The 22,920-nt window shown below is 45.2% G+C and overlaps 1 protein-coding gene across 1 annotated transcript in view; it reads right to left on the bottom strand.

Annotated features, from left to right (window-relative positions):
- LOC115459102 (VPS10 domain-containing receptor SorCS1-like) overlaps window positions 1–22,920 on the bottom strand; it is a gene marked incomplete at both ends in the record, with an annotated part of 299,388 nt that overhangs the window by 56,689 nt on the left and 219,779 nt on the right. The window contains 2 exon segments of the mRNA XM_030188967.1: window positions 1,168–1,339; window positions 18,193–18,306. Coding sequence (XP_030044827.1) covers window positions 1,168–1,339; window positions 18,193–18,306 — 286 coding nt within the window.

Raw genomic sequence — 22,920 nt, 5'->3', positions numbered from 1 at the left:
AGGCACTTTTTTGATAAGCATGGAATTTCAAACTATAACCATATAATAATGTCACGGAACATTTATTACATTTGTACCCTGCACTTTCCCACTCATAGCAGGCTCAATGCGGCTTACATATTATATAAAGGTACTTATTTGTACATGGGGCAATGGAGGGTTAAGTGACTTGCCCAGAGTCACAAGGAGCTGCCTGTGCCGGGAATCAAACCCAGTTCCCCAGGACCAAGTCCACCACTCTAACCACTAGGCCACTCCTCCACTGTTGCTACTATTTGAGATTCTATATGGAATGTTGCTATTCCACTAGCAACATTCCATGTAGAAGTCGGCCCTTGCAGATCACCAATGTGGCCGCGCAGGCTTCTACATGGAATGTTGCTAGTGGAATAGCAACATTCCATGTAGAATCTCCAATAGTAGCAACATTCCATGTAGAATCTCCAATAGTATCTATTTTATTTTTGTTACATTTGTACCCCGCGCTTTCCCACTCATGGCAGGCTCAATGCGGCTTACATGGGGCAATGGAGGGTTAAGTGACTTGCCCAGAGTCACAAGGAGCTGCCTGTGCCTGGAGTGGGAATCAAACCCAGTTCCCCAGGGGCGTAGCCAGACAACTCCACCACTCTAACCCAGATTTTGGGTGGGCCTAGGCAGGAATTGGGTGGGCACCAAGTGTTCTACCCCCCCCCCCCCCCCCCCCCCAAAAAAAAAAAAAAATTTATCTCAGCTGGTGGGAAAATGCTTCTTTTCACCTTGGAAGCAGGCATGCACTGAAAACTGAGCATGCGCAGGTGCCGGTGTCATGGAGAGTAGCGTTTTCGTTACCATCAGGGGAAAATCTTCAGCTGGCGGAGCTTGGGATTCCCTCCAGTTACCACTAAACATGTGCTACTGTTGGGTGGGCCTGAGCCATAAATGGGTGGGGCCCTGGCCCACCCAAGCCCACCTGTGGCTAAGCCACTGCTCTAACCACTAGGCCACTCCTCCCTATTAGAAAAGAAATGTTGAAATAACTGAGGAGCTGTAAGCAGTAAGCATGCAGCTCAGAAAGCTCTGGGTATATTTTGTTTGTTCACTGTTAAGCATAGAGTCCACGCTCGTAAACGTACGACTTTACTGGGGAAAAGACACAGAAGACATGAAAGGGAAGTTATACTATACCTCCTCCAGCTGTAGTACAAAAGTCACATTGTGCCCTTGTTCTGCTATCAGCTTGCCATCGGAAGTGATGATACGGAGGCCCCGTGGAGCCTTGCCAGGGCACTGCTGACGTTTAGCCGTGTACTGCTCTCGCACGCCATCCGTACAGTTATTGGACACCACCTTCCTGTATCTGTAAGAAAAAGACCTGAATAAAATACGCCTCGCCTGATGAACGATAACATAAGTGCTCTCAGATCAAAAGCCCGGTAAGAGACTGGTCAATATTCAGTCGGTGGTAGTCAGCGTGCTTTTAAATATTGACCATCACCAGCTAAGTTAGACTCGGATATTCAATGTCAGGCCATGCCTGGGCACAGACACTGAATATCTGGGCCTGAATGGACTGCTGCTGGCCACCCATATTTACGCAGGTCCCGACTGGATATCAGCTGGGACCTAAGTGCCTCCATCAATTTCTTTATCCCCCCCAAACATCCCCCAGCAAATCAGATCTCCAAAACACCTCTCCCCATGCCAACTCAGACCCCTGACCACCCCCATCCAGTGTGGGTATCCGGCCAGGAGTGATTCCCACTCACTCTTGCTACTAGTGCTCCGTGTACTAAAATGGCTGCCGTGAGCTCTAGCAATGGACTCAGGTTCTACCACTAGAGGTCAGCCATCCATACATGGAAGCTGAGTTCTATATGGAATGGTATCAGTGCAGGATTTTTGAATGATCGTGCAGAGCCTGATTTTAACCAAGCTTGATTTTTATAATTTGTTGTTTTTAAGTATTTCTTCTTTTCGACTGCAGGCACTGCAGGTCATTCAGAATGCATTTGCACTATTAATTATGGGAGTTTCAAAATCTGAACATACAGCGCCAGTGTTAAAAGAGCTATATTGGCTTCCCTTTACACACAGAGTTTTGTTTAAAGTGCTTGTGTTGGTTCATCAGTGTATATATGGGACATGCCTACATACTTCTGTAATGTTTTGAACATGTATAAACCAGGAATTGCTTTGAGATCTGATGTTTCTCAACAACTTTGCCTGCCTTCTCCAAAACAGGGGCGTAGCTACTATGGGGCCACGGGGGCCTGGACCCCCCTGCCGACAACCCTCTCACCCCCCCCCCCCCCCCCGCCGCCGCCAACCCGCCCAAAATCTGCCGTCGCCATTGTACGTGCAGGACGTCAGACTCAGAAACCAAACGAAGGAAGAAGACCGGCTGGCAGGGGTGGGGGTCCCCCGCCAGCAAAGGTAGCAGACGGCGATGGCGGGCGGGGTCGAGAGCGTCATCGGTAGGGGGGGTCAAAGTTGTTGGTGGTGGTGCTGGCGGCTGCGGGGGGGGGGGCTAAAGTGTGCCCCCTCACCTCGGGCTCTGGACCCCCCTCCCACCGAAGTCTGGCTACGCCCCTGCTCCAAAATCATATGGTTATATGGAGACAAAACTGCGAGTCTTGTCAATTGCTGATCCATCATTATGGAATGCTTCACTGGGACGTTTGAGAACCTGTGAAAATACTCTACAATTTAAATGTATTTTAAAGACTCACTATTTTGTAAAGCCCTTTTTAAAGAATGAAGTAGATCGTTAAGGGTCTGACTTTTTTTTTTTTTTGGCTGTTAATGTTTTTATGTATGTAACTCTGCTCCCGCTTTGAATAAAAGCGGGTTATAAATAAGATAAATAAAATATATGGAAAGCTGATCTATAACACTAGTACCATGAGCTCTTGTCCAGATACCCCCAATAGACCACCATAGACGTAAGTAGGATCTGAATTTGTGGGGGGTTAAGGGGTTTGAATCGGTCAGGGGTGTTCGTGGGGTCTAAATCAGCTGGGGGGTGTTCAGAGGTCTCAATCAGAGGGGGCATGATCATAGGGAGGTGGGAGATAGGGGAGCACATCCAACAAGGTTGGTTACTACCCAGAAGCTATGCATGTGAGGTCCATATTCAGTGTGGCACCCATATACCTAAGCAACCAAAGTTAGGACTGCTATTTAAGTGGTCCTCCAGGAACAATTTTTACACCCACATAGCTAAGTGCAGGGCCACCGAGAGGGGGGGGGGGGGGGGGGGCGGGGGGAACAAAATTACCCGGGCCTGGGCCTCCAAGGGGGGCCCAGCGCCAGGGTCTCTCTCTCCTGCTCCTGACGGGACCCGGGTGATCGCGCCCCGACAGGAGCAGGAGAGAGAAAACTCTGGCATTGGGACCTCCTTGGAGGCTGGGGAGGACCCAGAGGAGCAGGTCTTCCTCCAGCACTGCTCTTTACTGTGCCCATTGCTTTCTAAGCGGCTGCTTATCCTCTCAGGCACGCACACTTGGTTTTGAAACCGAGCATTCCCCGAGAGAAAAAACAGCCGTAGGGGCAAGCAATCGGCAGAGTGAAGAGCAGCGCTAGAGGAAGACCTCTTCTGTTGGCAGGGCCTCGGGACCCCCGCCAGCCAAGGTATTTCAAATGCAGTTGCGGCAGCGATCTGGTGGAGGGGGAGGTAGTGGTGATGATCGTGGGGGGGGCAGCAGAGGAGAATGACTAGGGGGCGGCAGCGATGACGATCATTGAGGTGGTGGCAGCCCTGCCCCTGGTCTGGTTCAGTCTCTCAGCGGCTCTGGCTAAGCGACCAAAGTTAGGACTGCTATTTAAGTGGTCCTGCATGCCCTGACACTGAACATTTTTGACACCCATATAGCTGTTAGCTCCTCCCTGACTCCTCACAACGTCCCTCTCCGGCCCACTTTAAAAATGGCTGGCAAGAGTCGATATTCAGCAGCACTACCCAGTTAAATACTGGCAGCCAGAGTGTGATTTAAACAGGCAGAAGTCTCTTCTAATTACCCACTAAGCGCACTTGTGCCATTGGCAGCCACGCCAGTTAGCATATAGTAATCTTGCCAAGCAGTAACTCCCAAGTGCTGTTCACGTGCAGGCTCAGCCCATGATCTGCTCAGTTGCTACCTCACAATACAGTTACAGGCAGATGATCAAAAGCCCCGTGCTGTTCCAAACAGCGCTCTAAAATAGCACTGGAACAGCGCAGGGCGCTATTAGACCTATGATCAGAGATAATGCATGCAAATGTAAGCAGCGCAATTATCTCCGATTATGGGGTAGAAGTGCGGGAGAATTGTGCCTGAGCATGCGCTCAGCACAATCCTCCCACACCTGTTTGACAGGTCTGGACTGGAGACCAATGAAAAGAGAAGGATGCCCATCTTTAAATCGGAAGATGGACGTCCTCAACTGTCTGTTGCAGGGACGGCCAAATTTCAAGAGGGTGTCGGAGGTTTAGCGACGGGGCAGTTGAGGACGTCCAAAATTGGATGTTTCTATGAGAAAGACGTCTTTCTTATAGAAACATCTAATTTTGGACGTCCTTGACTGCTCATTGCAGAAACGTCCAATATTTGGATGTCCTCAACTGCCCCGTCACAGAAACATCCAAATTTTGGACGTCCTCAACTGCCCTCGCTGGCAGGTTTGCTGTGGGGGGGGGGGAATGGGGGCCTGCCAGCATGCAAATGCATGCTGGACAGGGCTCACCATTCCTCCCCAATGATCTGCAAACCCTAACGCCAGCTCCGAGCTGGCGTAGGGTTTGTCGCGGCCAGCGACCCAATCTTTGGGGCGCTGGACGCTGATCATTGGGGATGAATGTGTTAAGCACTGATTACCATGCATTTGCATGCTACTTGCGCTAAGAGCCCTCGAGCGCGTTGTTTCACGCGCTCGAGGGCTCTGACCATGGGGCGGTAGCAAACGCCGGAGCTAGTATGGCGCTAACAGCCTCTAGCGCCGGTGTTTGCTTTTGATCATCTGCCTGTTAGTGCGTACTTTTTAGCACTTGCTGCATAGCGTATCGGGTAAATTTCCTCATAAAGGTGGCAAATAAATAAATAAGGAAAGTTCAACAACAAAGTTAACGCAGCATGAATCAAAGTATTTCTTGTCAGGTTAAAAGAGTTACTAATGTAAATGATTGCCTTTGTTCTTTCAGGGAATAATGATTGCTAATTGTGTTAAATTCTGCTACCCTAAAGCAATCCACTCTTAAAACTATCACCGCTAATTTGCACTTAGCCTATGTCAGTATTGTACTATAGTACCCATTAACTCATAATATCACTGTTCTGAGCAAATGGTTTCTTAGGAAACTGGTGAGAGGAAAAAAGTAAATTTTTTAGATGGAAATCAACACACTAAAATATTCATTCTAAATACTGCAGAGTAAAAATGCTTCGCAGGAATATTATCTAACATTGACCAAATATTATCCCAGTGCAATTTCTCCAAGTTGGAGTCTTAATTTTAACTCTGTAGAGCCAAATCCTGATCAACTATAATTTAATAATGTTTTCCTGCTGGGCACATTAGCTCATTATTGTTTTGTTGGGTTTTAGCAAATGGGACCCCCAGGTGTTTAAGTACATTTACATCACAAAATATGTATATTCATCCAACCCACTCCAATGAAACCTCCACACAGAAAATGGGAAACCCCTTCAGGAGGGTAACACTGAAAAGCACAGCTACTAACCTTGGATGGATGCTGAGAAAAATGGGTCGGTGTTGGGGCCCATTTTGTTTAATATATTTGTGAGAGATATTCCTGAAGGGTTGGAAGGAAAGGTGTGGCTTTTTGGGGATGTCATGAAGATAGCCAATAGAGTGGAAGGAATAGAAATGAAGAGAAGGGATCTCCAAACGTTAGAAGAATGGTCGAGAGTCTGGCAGTTACAATTTAATGGACTTAAAACCTCTATGAAAACCTGATCACCTTTAAGCTATGAATTATAAGAAATCTTCCTTATATGTGTGATAGTGCTCAGTTATGGGTACATATTGTAGAGCTAATGAGTAACTCTTCTTACAGCACCAACGCCCACCATCATAGCACTATACTCCGGATCTTATACTTTATCAACCAAAGTTTATGAACAAAATCCACTTATCTTACAGGGATATGTTGTCTCTATATAGTGCCACAGATAGGCAGAAGCTCAAATCATACCCACTTTTTTTCTTTTCTCCTTTGCTCGTGATCTGCTCCCCGTTTCCCTCAGTGATATTCATCGTGTTCCCTATCTCAGTAATTCAACTCCCGTTCCCAACATGCTCACATGTTTCGCATTACGCATCATCAGGGGAATGAATACATTTTTCGACTGTCCTATGGTGTGGACCGATTAACAGTCCGCCCCAGGTCAGTAAAACGCCGGTACATGCAGAGTACAGTACAGCTGGACATAGAAGTCTCAGATAGGATAAGCATTTAGATATAAAGCTGTAAAGGCAAAAATGTTTATGATCCACTATAAAGTAAAGCATAGATGGTAGGGAGGTAGGGACACATGGAGGGGCATAATCAAAAGGGACGCCCAAGTTTTGCTGAGGACGTCCTCGTATAACGTCCCGACAGAGGGGTGGGGATACCCGTATTATCGAAACAAGATGGACGTCCATCTTTCGTTTCGATAATACGGTCAAGGACGCCCAAATCTTGAAATTTAGGTCATCCTTAGGGATGGTCGTCCCTAGATGTGGTTGTTTCTGATTTTTGGCGATAATGGAAACCAAGGACGCCCATCTCAGAAATGACCAAATCCAAGCCCTTTGGTCGTGGGAGGAGGCAGAATTCGTAGTGCACTGGTACCCCTCACATGCCAGGACACCAACCAGGCACCCTAGGGAGCACTGTAGTGGACTTTAGAAATTGCTCCCAGGTACATAGCTCCCTTACCTTGCATGCTGAGCTCCTCAAACCCCCACCAAAACCCACTCCCCACAACTATACACCACTACTATAGCCCTTATGGGTGAAGGGGGGCAGCTAGTGGGTACACCGGGTTTGTGGTGGGTTTGGAGGGCTCACATTTACTACCACAAAACATAACAGGTGGGGGGGGGGGGGCTGGGTCCGCCTGTCTGAAGTACACTGCACCCACTAAAACTGCTCCAGAGACCTGCATACTGCTGTCATGGACCTGAGTATGACATTTGAGGCTGGCACAGAGGCTGGCAAAAATATTTTTGAAGATTTTTTTGAGGGTGGGAGGGGGTTGGTGACCACTGGGGGAGTAAGGGGAGGTCATCCCCGATTCTCTCCGGTGGTCATCTGATCAGTTCGGGCACCTTTCTGTGGCTTGGGCGTAAGAAAAACAGGACCAGGTAAAGTCATCCAATGCTCGTCAGGGACGCCCTTTTTATCCATTATGGGTCAAGGACGCCATATGTTAGGCACGCTCCAGTCCCATCTTCGCTACGCCTCCGACACCCCCCCCCCTGTGAACTTTGATAGTCCCCGCGACGGAAAGCAGTTGAGGACACTCAAAATCAGCTTTCCATTATACCGATTGGGCGACCCTGTGAGAAGGACGCCCATCTTACGATTTGTGTCGAAAGATGGGCGTCCTTCTCTTTTGAAATAAGCCTGATAGTGATATGATGGAGGGCGTTGGTGCTGTAAGAAGAGTTACCATTAGCTCTACAATATGCACCCAATACTGAGCACTATCACACATAAAGAAAGATCTTATAATTCATAGCTTAAAGGTAATCATGTTTCCATAGAGGTTTTAAGTCCATTAAGAGGGAAACTGGAAGTAGCATTAATTCCCAGAGTTTATTAATTAGTTAAATTTAATGCCAAGAAGTACAGAGTGATGCATTTGGTGTGTAGAAACCCAAAAGAGAGATACTGAATAGGAGAAGTGAAGAAACATGTGACAAGGTGACGGCCATGGCCAGAAGGATGCTAGGCTGCATAGAGAGGGATATAACCCACAGATGAAGGAGGTGTTGATGCCCCTCTACAAGTTGTTGGTGAGGCCCCACTGGAATATTATGTTCAGTTTTGGAGGCCGTATCTTGCTAAAGATGTAAAAAGACTGGAAGCGATGCAAAGAAAAGCTACAAAAATGGTATGGGATTTGTGTTGCAAACCGTACAAGGAGAGACTTGCCGACCTGAACATGTATACCTTGGAGGAAAGGAGAAACAAGGGCGACATGATACAATCGTTCAAATATTTGATAGGTATGAATCCGCAAATGAACCTTTTCCGAGACGGAAAGGTGGTATAACTAGAGGACATGAATTGAGGTTGAAGGGAGGCAGACTCAGGAGTAATGTCAGGAAGTATTTTTTCACAGAGAGGGTGGTAGATACTTGGAATGCCCTCCTGCGGGAGGTGGTGGAGATGAAAATGGTAATGGAATTCAAACGTGTGGGATAAACACAAAGGAATCCTGTTTAGAAGGAATGGATCTACTGAATCTTAGCGGAGATTAGGTGGCGACACTGGTACTTGGAGAGTAAAACCGGTACAGGGTGGACTTCTACAGTCTGTGCTCTGATCGTGACTGAATAGATATGGAAGGGCTAGAGTGTAAATTTTAAGGTGCTTCGATGTTAGCTTCAGAACCTTTAGTACAGAATCAGTGCTGGGCAGAATTTTACGATCTATGCCCTGAGAAAGGCAGGGACAAATCAAACTCGGGTATACATATAAAGTATTACATGCCATGTAAAATGAGTTTATCTTGTAGGACAGATTGGATGGATGGCATTTTTTGCAGGCACGCTGAAAAATGGATTTGCGAGCACCCAAAACACATGCCTACACTATTACAGGCCATTTTTCAGCGCACTTTAGTAAAAGGACCCCTCACTTCTTTCTCCCTTATATAGACAGGAACCTAGCATGGACTAGGTATAACCCTCAGGCAAGAATGCACACATAAACTAAGAGGCAGAAGCACCAAAGTCTCTGTAAACACCGATCGCTATTTCCACCTCGGTAAAAATTATCGAGGTGGAAATAGCGAGGGATGCTCAAACAATCGGCATGCAAATGAGCTTCTTACAAAAACAGTGAGCAGCTCGGCAGGGGGGAAGCCAATTGGTCACCTGAGCATGCACAGAACAGCCAATCGCTAAGCGTGGCTGCACTGCATATGCTAGAGAAGTCTTTCATATATGTATACAAGTTGCGTGTATGAAAACAGTGTGGTAGCTTTTTTGTTTTTTATCGACGCTAGACCCTCAGCAGAAGTACGGGCAGGGAGGGAAGCAAGGAAAAGCGAGGTGAAGGAGAGAGTGAAGGCTGCCTGTGTGCATGCTTGGCGAGTGCGTGTGTGTGTGGGGGGGGGGGGGGGGGAGGGCAGTAGAAATGCCACAGCTCTGCTCAGCCATCCGGCAGCTGGTAATGGGAAGGAAACAGCAGTACTGGCAGATCCTGACCCCTTGTAAAAATTTCATCGTAAAGGTAGGTGGCCCTTTCTGTGCTTCGCCAGGAAAACATCATTTGGAACGCACATTTGAATCGTAGTTAGTTCATTAGAATAACTTTGCATACAATTTTCCTTAGCTGCTACGGTGACAGGAAAGAGCCCACAGAACCCTTTTGAGGCATGTGTCACTGAACTCTGTCATCGCTAAAACTGGCTAGAACCAGTACAAAAAGCACGTTTCTGGCTCGTTACGTTTTGTGCATCTGGGCCTAAGTCAGTAGTGTCTATCTGAGCAGGTGCCCTTCACTGGCAATTAAATACGCAAACACAGCTGCGTATTTTTGAAATGCACTTTTTTGTGATATGTGAGCTTGTAGCCATTTTCGCTTACGGTGGGACAATATGTTCTCTCAATATGTGCTTTGTATGAAAGCACATTATTCATGTTTCGTTATTGGTATTGTATTTTGGACAACAGCTATGTAGACAGATGGATCAACAGAAATTCTAAACAAATGAAGAGTGGAGTTATAGAAGCAGAACATTTATCTTTTTGTGTAGTGTTAAACATTCCCAGCCATACTGTCAATGGGCTGCATACATATTTCTGTGTTATAATACCGCAGCTAGATTCATTTTTGGAAAGTCAAAATACGAAAGTGCAAAACCCCTAAGAGAGAAGCTTCATTGGCTCCCAGTTAAGGAACGTTCTGTGTTCAAAGTTTGCACACTGGTTCATAAAATCATTCATGGAAATGCTCCGGCATATATGTCAGACCTTATTGATCTACCTCCCAGGAACGCTAAAAAATCAGCACGTACATTCTTAGGACTCCACTTCCCTAGTTGTAAGGTTTAAAATACAAACTAGTTCGCGCGTCCTGCTTTCTTACATTGGCACGCAGCTTACCACTTGACGTAAAAAATATTCATGACCTTATCAACTTTCGAAAATCACTAAAGACCTACCTTTTAACAAGACTTTCCATAATATCATAAGAGGAACTCCATCACATCATTACTGAGAATCTGTCTGGTTTTGATTTATCGAATTGTTTAATCAGTCCGTTTCTGATTTATTGAATTGATTATATCCATTATGTTACACTTGTTCTTTATATAACCAATTGTTTATCTACTCTTGATTGGCGATTGTCAGGATGTATTATTGTAAGCCACATTGAGTCTGCAAATAGTGGGAAAATGTGGGATACAAATGCAACAAAGAAATAATAAAAATAACCATATTTTTTTCCTATACTATTAGAATTTTGGGAGTTTTTCATGACTCTAGATTCACATTACAAATGCAAATTAACACCTTAACTCTAAAGGCCTTTTAGTTGTGTGAAACCTTCGTCGTGTTCAACAATATTTGAACAGTACAATCCCTTGTCTTGTCTTTTAGACTATTGTAATATCATTAATCGGGGTTGCTCCAAACATGTATTCAAAAAGCTTCTACTATACATAATACTGCTTTACATTCATCTATTCCTTACATAAATATGACAGTTGATCATCTTACTACATATAAATTCACTGGCTACCAGTATATGTCAGATTCTTTTTTAAAGTGCAAAGACAGTGGGAGAACGACCAAGGATACCAAAGACAGGAAGATGTTCCTTAATAAAAGAGTTTATTTGGAGGATGAAGACTCGACACAACGTCGTGTTTTGGCCGTTAGGCCTGCATCAGGAGTCTATAAAAATATACATGTAAATATAATATAATATAAAAATGAATAAAAGAATAATGAACATGTATAATATACACATTTATATATCACATTTATCACCATCTTTCATCATGTTACCCTCCATTTTTCAATGTTTGACATTCCACAAACAGATTGATATACTACTTTGAAGACTGTCTTCAACATTGACCAGCAACACTTTGCACAAGAGGTTAGTGTTTGCTCTAAACGTCTTTTTGTTTTAATTCAGTCACGCTACATCCACTAGTCTGGTCTTCCATACTAATCAATACCTCATTAAAAATTGCCATTTACATTTATTTAGGCTTCTCCTCTACATCTCTACAGTGTTTAGCCATAGTTAATTCAGTTGCAATCAGGCCCTTAATCATCCCTCACTTCAAATTTATTAAATCAGTATTTGTTTGTGTGCTCTGTTTTGTCATGGTAGTTCATCCACTACCATAGTGTACTTCAAACAACCCCTTTTTTTTATCAGGTTGACACGTTTATCTAATGCTTTGCTTTTTAGCTAAAAGTACCTACAACGATTATGACCATCCAAACATTACTAATATGCACACTCTTTTTTATAAAGTTCATATATGTATATGTTTTTCATATATATTGTCCTCCAAATTTGATTCGTTTTTAATATTTAGCCTATCTAATATAATAAAACGCACCGTGAACGTTCTAATGAGGACAACGTTCTGAAGCCATCTGACGTCACTCCCTGGCTGTAGGGTTCGTGGCGTTCGTGGTGTGAAGCCACCCAGCCGTCTCTGCCCCGCCCTCGCGTCTAAACAAACCAAATCCGGAAGCGAAGCGTCAGGGAAGGAGGCGGCGCTCCCGACGTCTAGCCTTCCCTTCGCTGTGTTCCGCCTTCAAAAAAAGGCGGAACACAGCGAAGGGAAAGCTAGACGTCGGGAGCGCTGCCTCCTTCCCTGACGCTTCGCTGCCGGAAATGCCACGGAGGTAAAGTTAAAAAGAATAAAAAAAACAAAAAGGGATGCATGGATGCGAAGGGTGGGGGGGGCATGGATGCGAAGGGGGGGAGAAGAGGGCGGGCCAGGCTGGGACATGGGAGAGAGAGGAGCATGGATGCGAGGGGGGGCCATGGAAGGGAGAGCGGGGACTTGCTGGAAAAGGATGATGGAGGCAGCAGGGGACAGAGGAGCGTGGATTGGGAGGGCAGGGCTCAGGGGAAAGAGGGAAATTGCTGAAAAGGGATGAATGGAGGGGGCAAGGGACAGAGGAGCATGGATGGGCATGGATTGGGAGGGCAGGACTCAGGGAGAGAAGGAAATTGCTGATAGGGATGAATAGAGGGGACAGATGGGCATGGATGGATATGGATTGCAGGGCAGGCCTCAGGCAGAGAGGGCAATTGCTGGATAGGGATGAATGGAGGGGCCAGGTGACAGAGGAGCATGGATGGGCATGGATTGGAAGGGCAGGACTCAGGGAGAGGGGACTTGCTGGATAGGGGATGAATGGAGGGGACAGATGGGCATGGATGGATATGGATTGCAGGGCAGGCCTCAGCAGAGAGGGGAAATGCTGGATAGGGATGAATGGAGGGGGCAGTGCCCATGGGATAGAGGGGAATTGCTGGAAATGGATGAATGGAGGGGGCAGGGGACGAGTGAGCATGGATGGGCATGGATTGGGAGGGCAGGACTCAGGGAGAGAGGGAAATTGCTGGATAGGGATGAATAGAGGGGGACAGATGGGCATGGATGGATATGGATTGCCAGGGCAGGCCTCAGGCAGAGAGGGCAATTGCTGGATAGGGATGAATGGAGGGGCCAGGTGACAGAGGAGCATGGATGGGCATGGATTGGAAGGGCAGGACTCAGGGAGAGGGGACTTGCTGGATAGGGATGAATGGAGGGGACAGATGGGCATGGATGGATATGGATTGCAGGCAGGCCTCAGGCAGAGAGGGGAAATGCTGGATAGGGATGAATGGAGGGGGCAGTGCCCATGGAGAGAGGGGAATTGCTGGAAATGGATGAATGGAGGGGGCAGGGGACAGAGGAGCATGGATGGGCATGGATTGGGAGGGCAGGACTCAGGGAGAGAGGGGAATTGCTGGATAGGGATGAATAGAGGGGACAGATGGGCATGGATGGATATGGATTGCAGGGCAGGCCTCAGGCAGAGAGGGAAATGCAGGATAGGGATGAATGGAGGGGGCAGGTGACAGAGAAACATGGATGGCCATGGATTGGGAGGGGTAGGGCTCAGGGAGAGACTCACTCTCTCTCTCACACACTCACACTTTCACTCTGACTCTCAACAGTCACTCTCACATACACTCTCCCAAACATACACACTCCGAGGAAAACCTTGCTAGCGCCCGTTTCATTTGTGTCAGAAACGGGCCTTTTTTACTAGTGTTTTATATTATTGATTATAGTTTATTTAGTATTATTATTATTTTTTGTACCTCTATTTTCTCCATATCTTATTATATTACTTTCATATTAAAATGTGTATATTATATATGTTCATTATTCTTTTATTCATTTTTATATTATATTATATTTACATGTATATTTTTATAGACTCCTGATGCAGGCCTAACGGCCGAAACACGACGACGTGTCGAGTCTTCTTCCTCCAAATAAACACTTTTATTAAGGAACATCTTCCTGTCTTTGGTATCCTTTGTCGTTCTCCCACTGTCTTTGCACTGTATATTTACCGTGGGGCATTTTGAGTTCTCCGCCTGCCAGCGGATTTCTTTTTAGATTCTTTTTTTAAATTCTTATGTCTAAACTTTTAAGGCGATTTTTGGTACCTCACCTCTGTACCTACTTATCCATTATTCTTTTCAAATATCTACCAAATCAACTTGGAATTTTAAGTTTTTGCCTATCCCTCTTTGAAAACCAAAAGATGTTAAAATTGTTCGTACTATTTCATTTCAAGCAGCAAGACTTAAATAAGGAGCTCTTGGGACGTTGTTAACTGCAGTTGATTATATGTAATTCAGAAGCAACCTTAAAAATGAACGTCCTGAATGCTAGAGAATGATATCCTAAAGAGTGATAGTATCAGTGTTGTTTTTCTAGCGAAAAGGTGCCGGTACTCAAATACTAGGCCACCCCTTCAGGAGTGGGGTAATCACTGAGGGACCCACCCCATAATAGCCAGGCCCCCTATACCAATCATAGAATCTATGACAAGACAGAACTGGTGTGTAGAGCCTGAGCTCTTTCATTAAAACTTGGGTTCCATGGGTCAATTTTAGCAGACAATGGAAAAGGTGCCGGTACTCAGTACCCCCAAGTACCCCCTCAAAAAAAGCCCTGGATAGTATAGAACTGTAGTTTTGTTAGATTCTGAGTGATGTACTTAGCTTTTAATACTGACTGTTCCTGGTAACTATCCAGCCTCTCAAAGTGTAATCCGCGCAGAGCCAAGAAGTTAACTGCAAATTATAAGTCATGTTGTAATGTAATCATTATAAACCATCATGAAACAACAGGATGAATGGCTCAGAGGAAATTGTCATTATGGTGCATATTAAAATAATTGGTGAGGATATTTCCCTATGTAGTGTATGACAAATTTGGTCAAAATAAATTCCCTGAGATTGGATTGGTACTAAGCCAAAACACTGTTCTCCTTAGGCTATGACACTAACTAAAGAAACTTTGGGAAACTAATCCCATGATACAGTACTTCAATGACTCACATATGCTGAGGCGTCCCGCGGCAATTTTTGCATGCGCATGCACTACCCATGCTTGGGAAGGGCCTGGGAACAGAGTAGTGGGCGTGTTCGGCACTAATCATTCGCATGTACGCATTGCTGCGCACTAACCAATTAGCGCAGGTTTAGCGCGTGAGTCTCTACCACCTACAAAATAGGTGGTTGGTAGTGGCTCATGTGCTAATGGGAAAATTAGCGCAGTGGCCAATTACTACAAAAAATAGAAAGTCGGCCATTACCCTGTGGCAAAAAAATAGCCTTAGTTTATGGGAATGACCGGCATAAGGCTGTGCTAAGGCCACTTTTTACCACAGTATGGTAAAAAGGGCCCCTCGGTACAACTGATCCCTAGCCATTCTAAGCACTGGTGGTGCTGAAAAAAGCCCACTTTCAGTCCCCCAATATTCAAAACTATTTAAGTACCTAACCATGGATATTCAGTGGGAGATAACCGGTTATCTCCTGCTGAATATCCCAGTTGGTGGCTAACCAGGTATATTGGCAGAAATGGCCCAACAGTGAATATCTAGGGTCCTCGTCAATCGCAGCACTTATGCGAGCTGCCTTCCACTGACTAAATATTGACCCCAATAACCAGTGGTATGCTGGTAAATGTTAACAACAGGCTCTCTCCCCGGTCCACCTCTGCGCCCCCCCCCCCCCCCCCGTCCACCTCTGCGCCCCCCCCCCCAAATTGCAGAGCTGGTTATAGCCGGGGAGAGAGCCTGGGGGGGGGGGGGCAATCTAATTCATGTTTAATGTGGGATAAAATGCCATAAATAAGTAAATAAAAATAAACTTTTAATGTTGAACACCTGATTCTCAAAGTGGACATATTCCAAACACTATAATGAAAATAAAATGATTTTTTTTCTACCTTTGTTGTCTGATGACTTTGTTTTTCTGATCATGCCGGCCCAGTATCTGATTCTGCTATCTGTCCTCTTAACTCCATTTCCATGGCTTCCTTTCCATTTATTTCTTTACTTTCCGCCTTTCTTTCTTCATTTCTTGCCCTACATCTGTAAGTAAAAGTTGGGTCCTCCGCAGACTTGACTGTCCAGTGGATCCAGCTTCAGCCTATTTTCTCCATCCATGTGCAGTTATTCTCCTCTCTTCCTTTTCCCTCTTCTCATCTCATTCCTCACTCTTCCTCCCCTCCATCCATGTCCAGCAACCCTCCTCTGCCCCTGCCCTGCCCTCCATGCACCCATGTCCAGCAGCAACCCTCCTCCCCTTGCCCTCCATCCACCCATGTTCAGTGACCCTCCTCCCCCCCTGCACTGCATCCACCCATGTCCAACAAACCTCTCCCCCCCTGCCCTGCACCTACCCATGTCCAGCAACCCTCCTCTCCTCTCCCCTGCTCTCCATCCACCTATGCCCAGCAACCCTCCTCTCCCCTGCCCTCCATCCACCATGTCCAGCACCCTCCTCTCCCCCCTGCCATCCATGCTCCATCTACCCATGTCCAGCGACCCTCCTCTCCTCCCTGCATTGCATCCACCCATGTCCAACAACCCTCGTCTCCCCCTGCCCTCCTCCCCTTCATCTGCCTTCTTCGAGCCCCCCCCTCCCCCCGCTGCCTCGTCGTCCATCATCCATCTGCCCTCTGCTCCCACCCCGACAGACCTGGTTTCCTTCCTGCGCCGCTGCTTGCCTTTAAAAATTTATTTTCCCCGGAGGCGCGCCGCTGTTGAAGCGAAGGCAGCAGGCTCAGCTGAGTTCCAGCCTTCCGTTCTGTTCCGGTCTCTTCCCTCGCATCATGGCTCCGCCCTGGCGCAAACATGAAATACGTCCGAAGAGGGCGGAGCCATGATGCGAGGGGAAGAGAACAGAACAGAATGGAAGGCTGGAACTCAGCTGAGCCTGCTGCCTTCGCTTCAACAGCGGCGCGCCTCCAGGGAAAATAAAATTTTAAAGGCAAGCAGCGGCGCAGGAAGGAAACCAGGTCTGTCGGGGTGGGAGCAGAGGGCAGATGGATGATGGATGACCGGGGTAACGGGGGAGCAGAGGTGAGCCGGCTCGCACTGCCAACAACCGGCTCGCAAGATGCCAGTAAATTTAATAAGCGCTCTTGCGAGCTGGTGCGAGCCGGCTCCAGCACACCACTGCCAATAACACTTACACATAGATGACATTGTGGGTGGGATGTTGGGAAGGGTTTGCCATTTTGTGGATGATACCAAAATCTGCAACAAAATGATCATCCTGGAAGGTGTGGAAAACATGAGAATGGGTCTACAAAGCTGACGTCTACAGTTTGGCAGTTAAGATTTAATACATAAGGGGTGAGGTTCTGTGAATAAAAGAAGAGCAGGATCCAATGGTGATCTATCTTATGATCTTAAGGTGGCCAAATATTTAAATAAGATAATGGGAAAAAAACACACAAGGATGCTTTGGTGCACAGGGAGAGGTATGGCCAAATGGAAAAAGGAAGAAAGGTGGGGACACGGATTGAGGAAAGCATAGGAGAAACCCAGAGGATGTGTGGGAAGAGGAAGAGATTGTACAACTGAGCAGTTCTTAGGACCCTGTTTACTAAGTCATGCTATAGGCGCACCAGCGTTTTTGGCGTGCGCTAAACACTACAGACACCCAAAGGAATATATGGGTGTCTCTAGTGTTTAGAACGCAAGTGCTGAAAACGCTGGTGCACCTTAATAAACAGGGCCCTTAATGAATGGAAATCTTAATTATTGAAAGGAATGGGAATGAAAGAGCAATTGCCCCATGTAAGCCGCATTGAGCCTGCCATGAGTGGGAAAGCGCAGGGTACAAATGTAACAAAAATAAAATAGATACTATTGGAGATTCTACATGGAATGTTGCTACTATTGGAGATTCTACATGGAATGTTGCTATTCCACTAGCAACATTCCATGTAGAAGGCTGCGCAGGCTTCTGTTTCTGTGAGTCTGACGTCCTGCATGTACTCAGACTCACAGAAGGAGAAGCCTGCGCGGCCACATTGATGATCTGCAAGGGCTGACTTCTACATGGAATGTTGCTAGTGGAATAGCAACATTCCATGTAGAATCTCAAATAGTAGCAACAGTGGAGGAGTGGCCTAGTGGTTAGGGTGGTGGACTTTGGTCCTGAGGAACTGAGCTTGATTCCCACTTCAGGCACAGGCAGCTCCTTGTGACTCTGGGCAAGTCACTTAACCCTCCGTTGCCCCATGTAAGCCGCATTGAGCCTGCCATGAGTGGGAAAGCGCGGGGTACAAATGTAACAAAAAAAATATATAAAGACATCTGGGAAAGCTAATAACAATGAGATGGAAGAAAGGAGAAGACAAGGAAAAGAGACTTTGAAGAAGAATAGTGGCAGTGATAAAGAATATTGATAGCCTCAAGGTCACTTACCCAGTGCTATTTAGATAGCTTTGTCCATAGCTGCAGTCTCTTGATGGTGAAGATGGGTTATACCAAAATGCTGCCAAACACTGGCCATTGCTGTGACGCTCGTAGCCGTAATCACTGTTTTATAAAAGACAGAAATAATAAGTAAATAGAATGAACAGGCTCTTGGGTAATATTTATTTATTAAGATTTATATGTTGCCTTCTAAGGCAGTGCACAGCAAGAATAATCTGGATACTGGCAATACGTGATTACAGCAGTAAAAAAATAAATAATTCAAATAATAGTACATACTATGACATAATAAGCTAATTCCAATGTCAACACAATACACGTTAAAGATCTTAATAGACAGCATAGGGGGTAAGCAGAGATGGAACACACAGACAGATAAGAACGAGTTTAAATAGAGGATAAGTGTGACTAATTAAAGGAAAAATTGAATGGACAGGGCAATTCTATCTCCGGGAACCTGCAGTTTGCACTTGTTGTACATGTAAGGGCCAAGATAATTGGCATTTACGCATGTAATTGCACTATGCTCTATTTATTTATTTATAATATCCCACATTATCCCAAACAAGTTTGAGTTTAATGTGGCTTACAATAAACAGTATAGAATACGTAACAAAGCATAATGCATTAAGAAAGTAATTTGTTGTAAGAATCCAATTTTACAATACATTATCATAAACATACTGGGATAACTATGGATGTTTCACATTTAGAAAATCTAATATGAATGAGAAATTGTACATGAAGCAAAGAGAAAGTTAACGGTAAATGTTTGTGCAGCGCTGCGTACGCCTTGTAGCGCTATAGAAATGCTAAATAGTAGTGATGTTCAATTCAATGTGGAAACTAAAAAGAGTAAGACCTTTCTTCCCAAGGACCGTCTTCCGAGGCCTAGTACAATCAATAGTACTCAGTCATTTAGACTACTGCAACGCACTCTACGCTGGATGCAAAGAACAAATAATCAAGAAACTTCAGACAGCCCAGAACACAGCAGCCAGACTCATATTCGGGAAAACAAAATATGAGAGTGCTAAACCCCTCCGAGAAAAACTGCATTGGCTCCCTCTTAAAGAACGCATCATGTTCAAAATATGTACAGTACCTTAGTCCACACAATCATTCATGGAGATGCCCCAGCCTACATGTCAGGCCTGATAGACTTACCAAGGAGGAACGCTAAGACATCGTCCTGCACATTCCTTAACCTTCATTTCCCCAACTGCAAAGGACTAAAATACAAACTAACGCACACGTCAACCTTTTCCTACTTGAGCACACATTTCTGGAATGCACTACTGCGGAACTTAAAATCGATCCACGAACTAACCAACTTCCGCAAACTATTGAAGACCCATCTCTTTATCAAGACATACCACAAAGACCAACAAATATGAACTCCTTACACATACCTGGAAATACCTTTACTATCTGTTATATTAATATCATGCTTTAACACTATATGTTACCCAAGATCCTTCTATAATACTAAATGCTTATTTCTTACATATCTCCATTATTCATGATATATTGTAAGCCACATTGAGCCTGCAAAAAGGTGGGATAATGTGGGATACAAATGCAATAAATAAATAAATCGCAGAAACAAAAGAGGTCCAAAAATTTCCACAAAGATCCAACACAGAAAAAACAGGTGGAAAAACAACTTCAAGGGATCAATCCAAGACAAGGGGTGAGATGCTCCAGAAAAACTTTATTGAGGACCCAACACGGTCCGTGTTTCGGTTTTTAAAAAAAACCTTCATCAGGGGTCTATAAAATAACAACAAAACAACAAAACACATATATAATTAAATGAAAGATAGATAAAAACAAATTAAATCGAATGTATTACAACAAATTTCAAAAAACCTCAATGTAACGTTAAAAAATATATATATTAAAAATATTGATCATTCCTAATGTAAATCAAATTTTCTGACATAAAATCTGATATGTTAACAAAAGCAATTTGTTGTAATACATTCGATTTAATTTGTTTTTATCTATCTTTCATTTAATTATATATGTGTTTTGTTGTTTTGTTGTTATTTTATAGACCCCTGATGAAGGTTTTTTTAAAAACCGAAACACGGACCGTGTTGGGTCCTTAATAAAGTTTTTCTGGAGCATCTCACCCATAAATAAATAAATAAAATAAATATTCTATAAACACGGTTGAGCACAATTTATAGAATAGCGCTTACAGCCTATTTCCACACCAAATGTTGGGTGCCGATATTTACGCTAGCTGAAACCTGGAGTAAATGCTGACACCCAACTCCTGGCATTTTGTCACAGAAATGAGGCTATTCTATAACCCCTGCCATTCCCCTGGTCATGCCCCCCTTTGATTTGCACACTAGAGGATTAGGAGTGAGGTGTTATAGAATAGGGCATGGGGAGATGCGCTGGCAAATTTCAGTTATTGCCGATTAACTGTGATAACTGATTGTTCGCATCAATTCATTGATTCATAAGCTAATTAATTTGCACACAAATCTTAGGCAGTTAAGTGTGGAATTGAAGGTATTCTGTAACACTGCATCTAAATTCTGATAATGCCCCTGACCCTCCCATGCCTCTCCTTTTGCAAATCCCCCTTTGGATTTACATGCTAAGAAAATTAGGTGCACACGCTCAGGGCCGTCGAGTGGGGGGTGGGGCAAAATTCCCAGGGCCCAGCCTTCAAGGGGGGCCCAGTGTCTGCCCAGTACTAGCATGGCTATCCTGCTCCTGTGCGCCACAGAGCAGAGTTATCATGCTATTTCATTAATTCTGCTCTGCTGGTGCTTCTTCCTGCCATGTCCCACTTCCTGTGTGAAGTACTTCCTGTTTGGACGTGGCAGGAAAAAGGTCCTGTGTCGTGCAGCAGAGCAGAGCAGGAGAGGAGACACGTAAGCAGGCCTGAAGGGGGGGGGGCGCATTCGGGCCCAGAGGGGGGCACCTAACGTTCTGCATCATTTATAGAATCTTGCCCTTGGTGCTTAAATTCAGATACCATTTTACAGAACTGCCTTTTTAGCTTTTGCTTTTGAAAAATGAGTAATTATCAGCTTGCTGATTCAAATGTGCAGTATTGTACTTTACATACATATTTTAGTGCAAGCAACACATTTACATATTTGGTTACTTTAAAATTCTTTATCAAGCAAATGCACACAGTGGGCTAGATTTAATATATGGTGCCTGGAAGATCCGTGCAGAAATCACTTTCACCTAAGCGAATTCTACAAAATTTCTGCGTGGATTATAGAATACGCTGATGGTGGTCCATGTGACTATATTTTATCGCGAGGAATTATGCCAAGTAGAACCTGGTCTAAATCCTGACGCCTAAACTAGGCCCAGAGCAGGTATATTCTATAATGCTGCACGTAAGTTGTCAGAACGCCCACGACCCTTCCGTTCCACACCCATGGCCACGCCCCCTTGTTGACAACGTGCATTACAATTTATATGCACCACGTTATAGAACGCGCTTAGTGAGTTCTGCGTGTAAGTTCTAATTAATGCGCTGACTGGCTTGTTAACCAAGTAGGTTATGCACATTGTTATGGGATCTGTTTGGATTTCCGCACAGAAATCTAGGCTCAAATCGCAATATATAAAATCTGGGGGAGTGTGTCTTGATGTTTCACTTTTCAAAGAATGCCAGTACGGGTATGATAGGACTTTGCAGGACATTGTTGGTCACTTTTTGAAAGTAACCTTGAAATCATCCTACATGTTTGCATACAGCTTCTGCTTAAAAATGTAGGGGCCTTTTTACTAAGCCGCATAGGCCTGCAGGCTTATTTTCGAAAGTGATCACCGGGCATCTTCCGACATAAATCGGGAGATGGCAGGCGATCTCTCAAAAGCAGTGAAATCCGTATAATCGAAAGCTGCTTTTTTTACAGCATCGCTGCTTTCCTGTTGCCGAGCCGGCGAAAGTTCAAGTGGGCGTGTCGGCGGCGTAGTGAAGGCGGGCATAGGCGTGGCTACCAGATGGCCGGCTTTCGTGGATAATGGAAAAAAAAGCGGCATTAATCAGTATTTTGCCGGGTTTACTTGGTCCCTTTATTTTCACGACCAAGCCTCAAAAAGGTGCCCCAATTGACCAGATGACCACCGGAGGGAATGGGGGATGACCTCCCCATACTCCCCCAGTGGTCACCAACCCCCTCCCACTCTAAAAAAATAACAAAACCTTTTTTGCCAGCCTGTATGCCAGCCTCAAATGTCATACCCAGCTCCCTGACAGCAGTATGCAAGTCCCTGGAGAATGGGCGCAGTGCACTTCAGGCAGGCAGACCCAGGTCCATCCCCCCCTACCTGTTACACTTGTGGTGGTAAGTGTTGAGCCCTCCAAACCCCCCCCCCCCAAAACCCACTGTACCCACATGTAGGTGCCCCCTTCACCCATAACGACTATGGTAGTGGCTTTTGGCCGGGCTAAACCGTATTATCGAAAAAAAAGATGGCCGGCCATCTTTTTAGATAATATGGTTCTGGCCAGCTGTTGCGCCGCCACCAAAATAGATCTCCGGCGATGTTTGATTATGCCCCTCCTGGTTACCGCGTGGCCCTTGTGGTAATTTCAATTTTGGTGCGTATCCGCTACGATCGTCTGAAAAATATTTTTTAATTTCTCACGCGCAGCGGCTACGCGCGTCAAGTGGAATTTGATACACGTAGACCATTACCGTCCGGTTAACGCATGAGACCTTACTG

Source organism: Microcaecilia unicolor, unplaced genomic scaffold, assembly GCF_901765095.1.
Source record: "Microcaecilia unicolor unplaced genomic scaffold, aMicUni1.1, whole genome shotgun sequence".
NCBI classification, from domain to species: Eukaryota; Metazoa; Chordata; class Amphibia; order Gymnophiona; family Siphonopidae; genus Microcaecilia; species Microcaecilia unicolor.
Note: the sequence above shows the minus strand (reverse complement) of the source record. Positions and strands in the feature narration are given on the sequence as shown.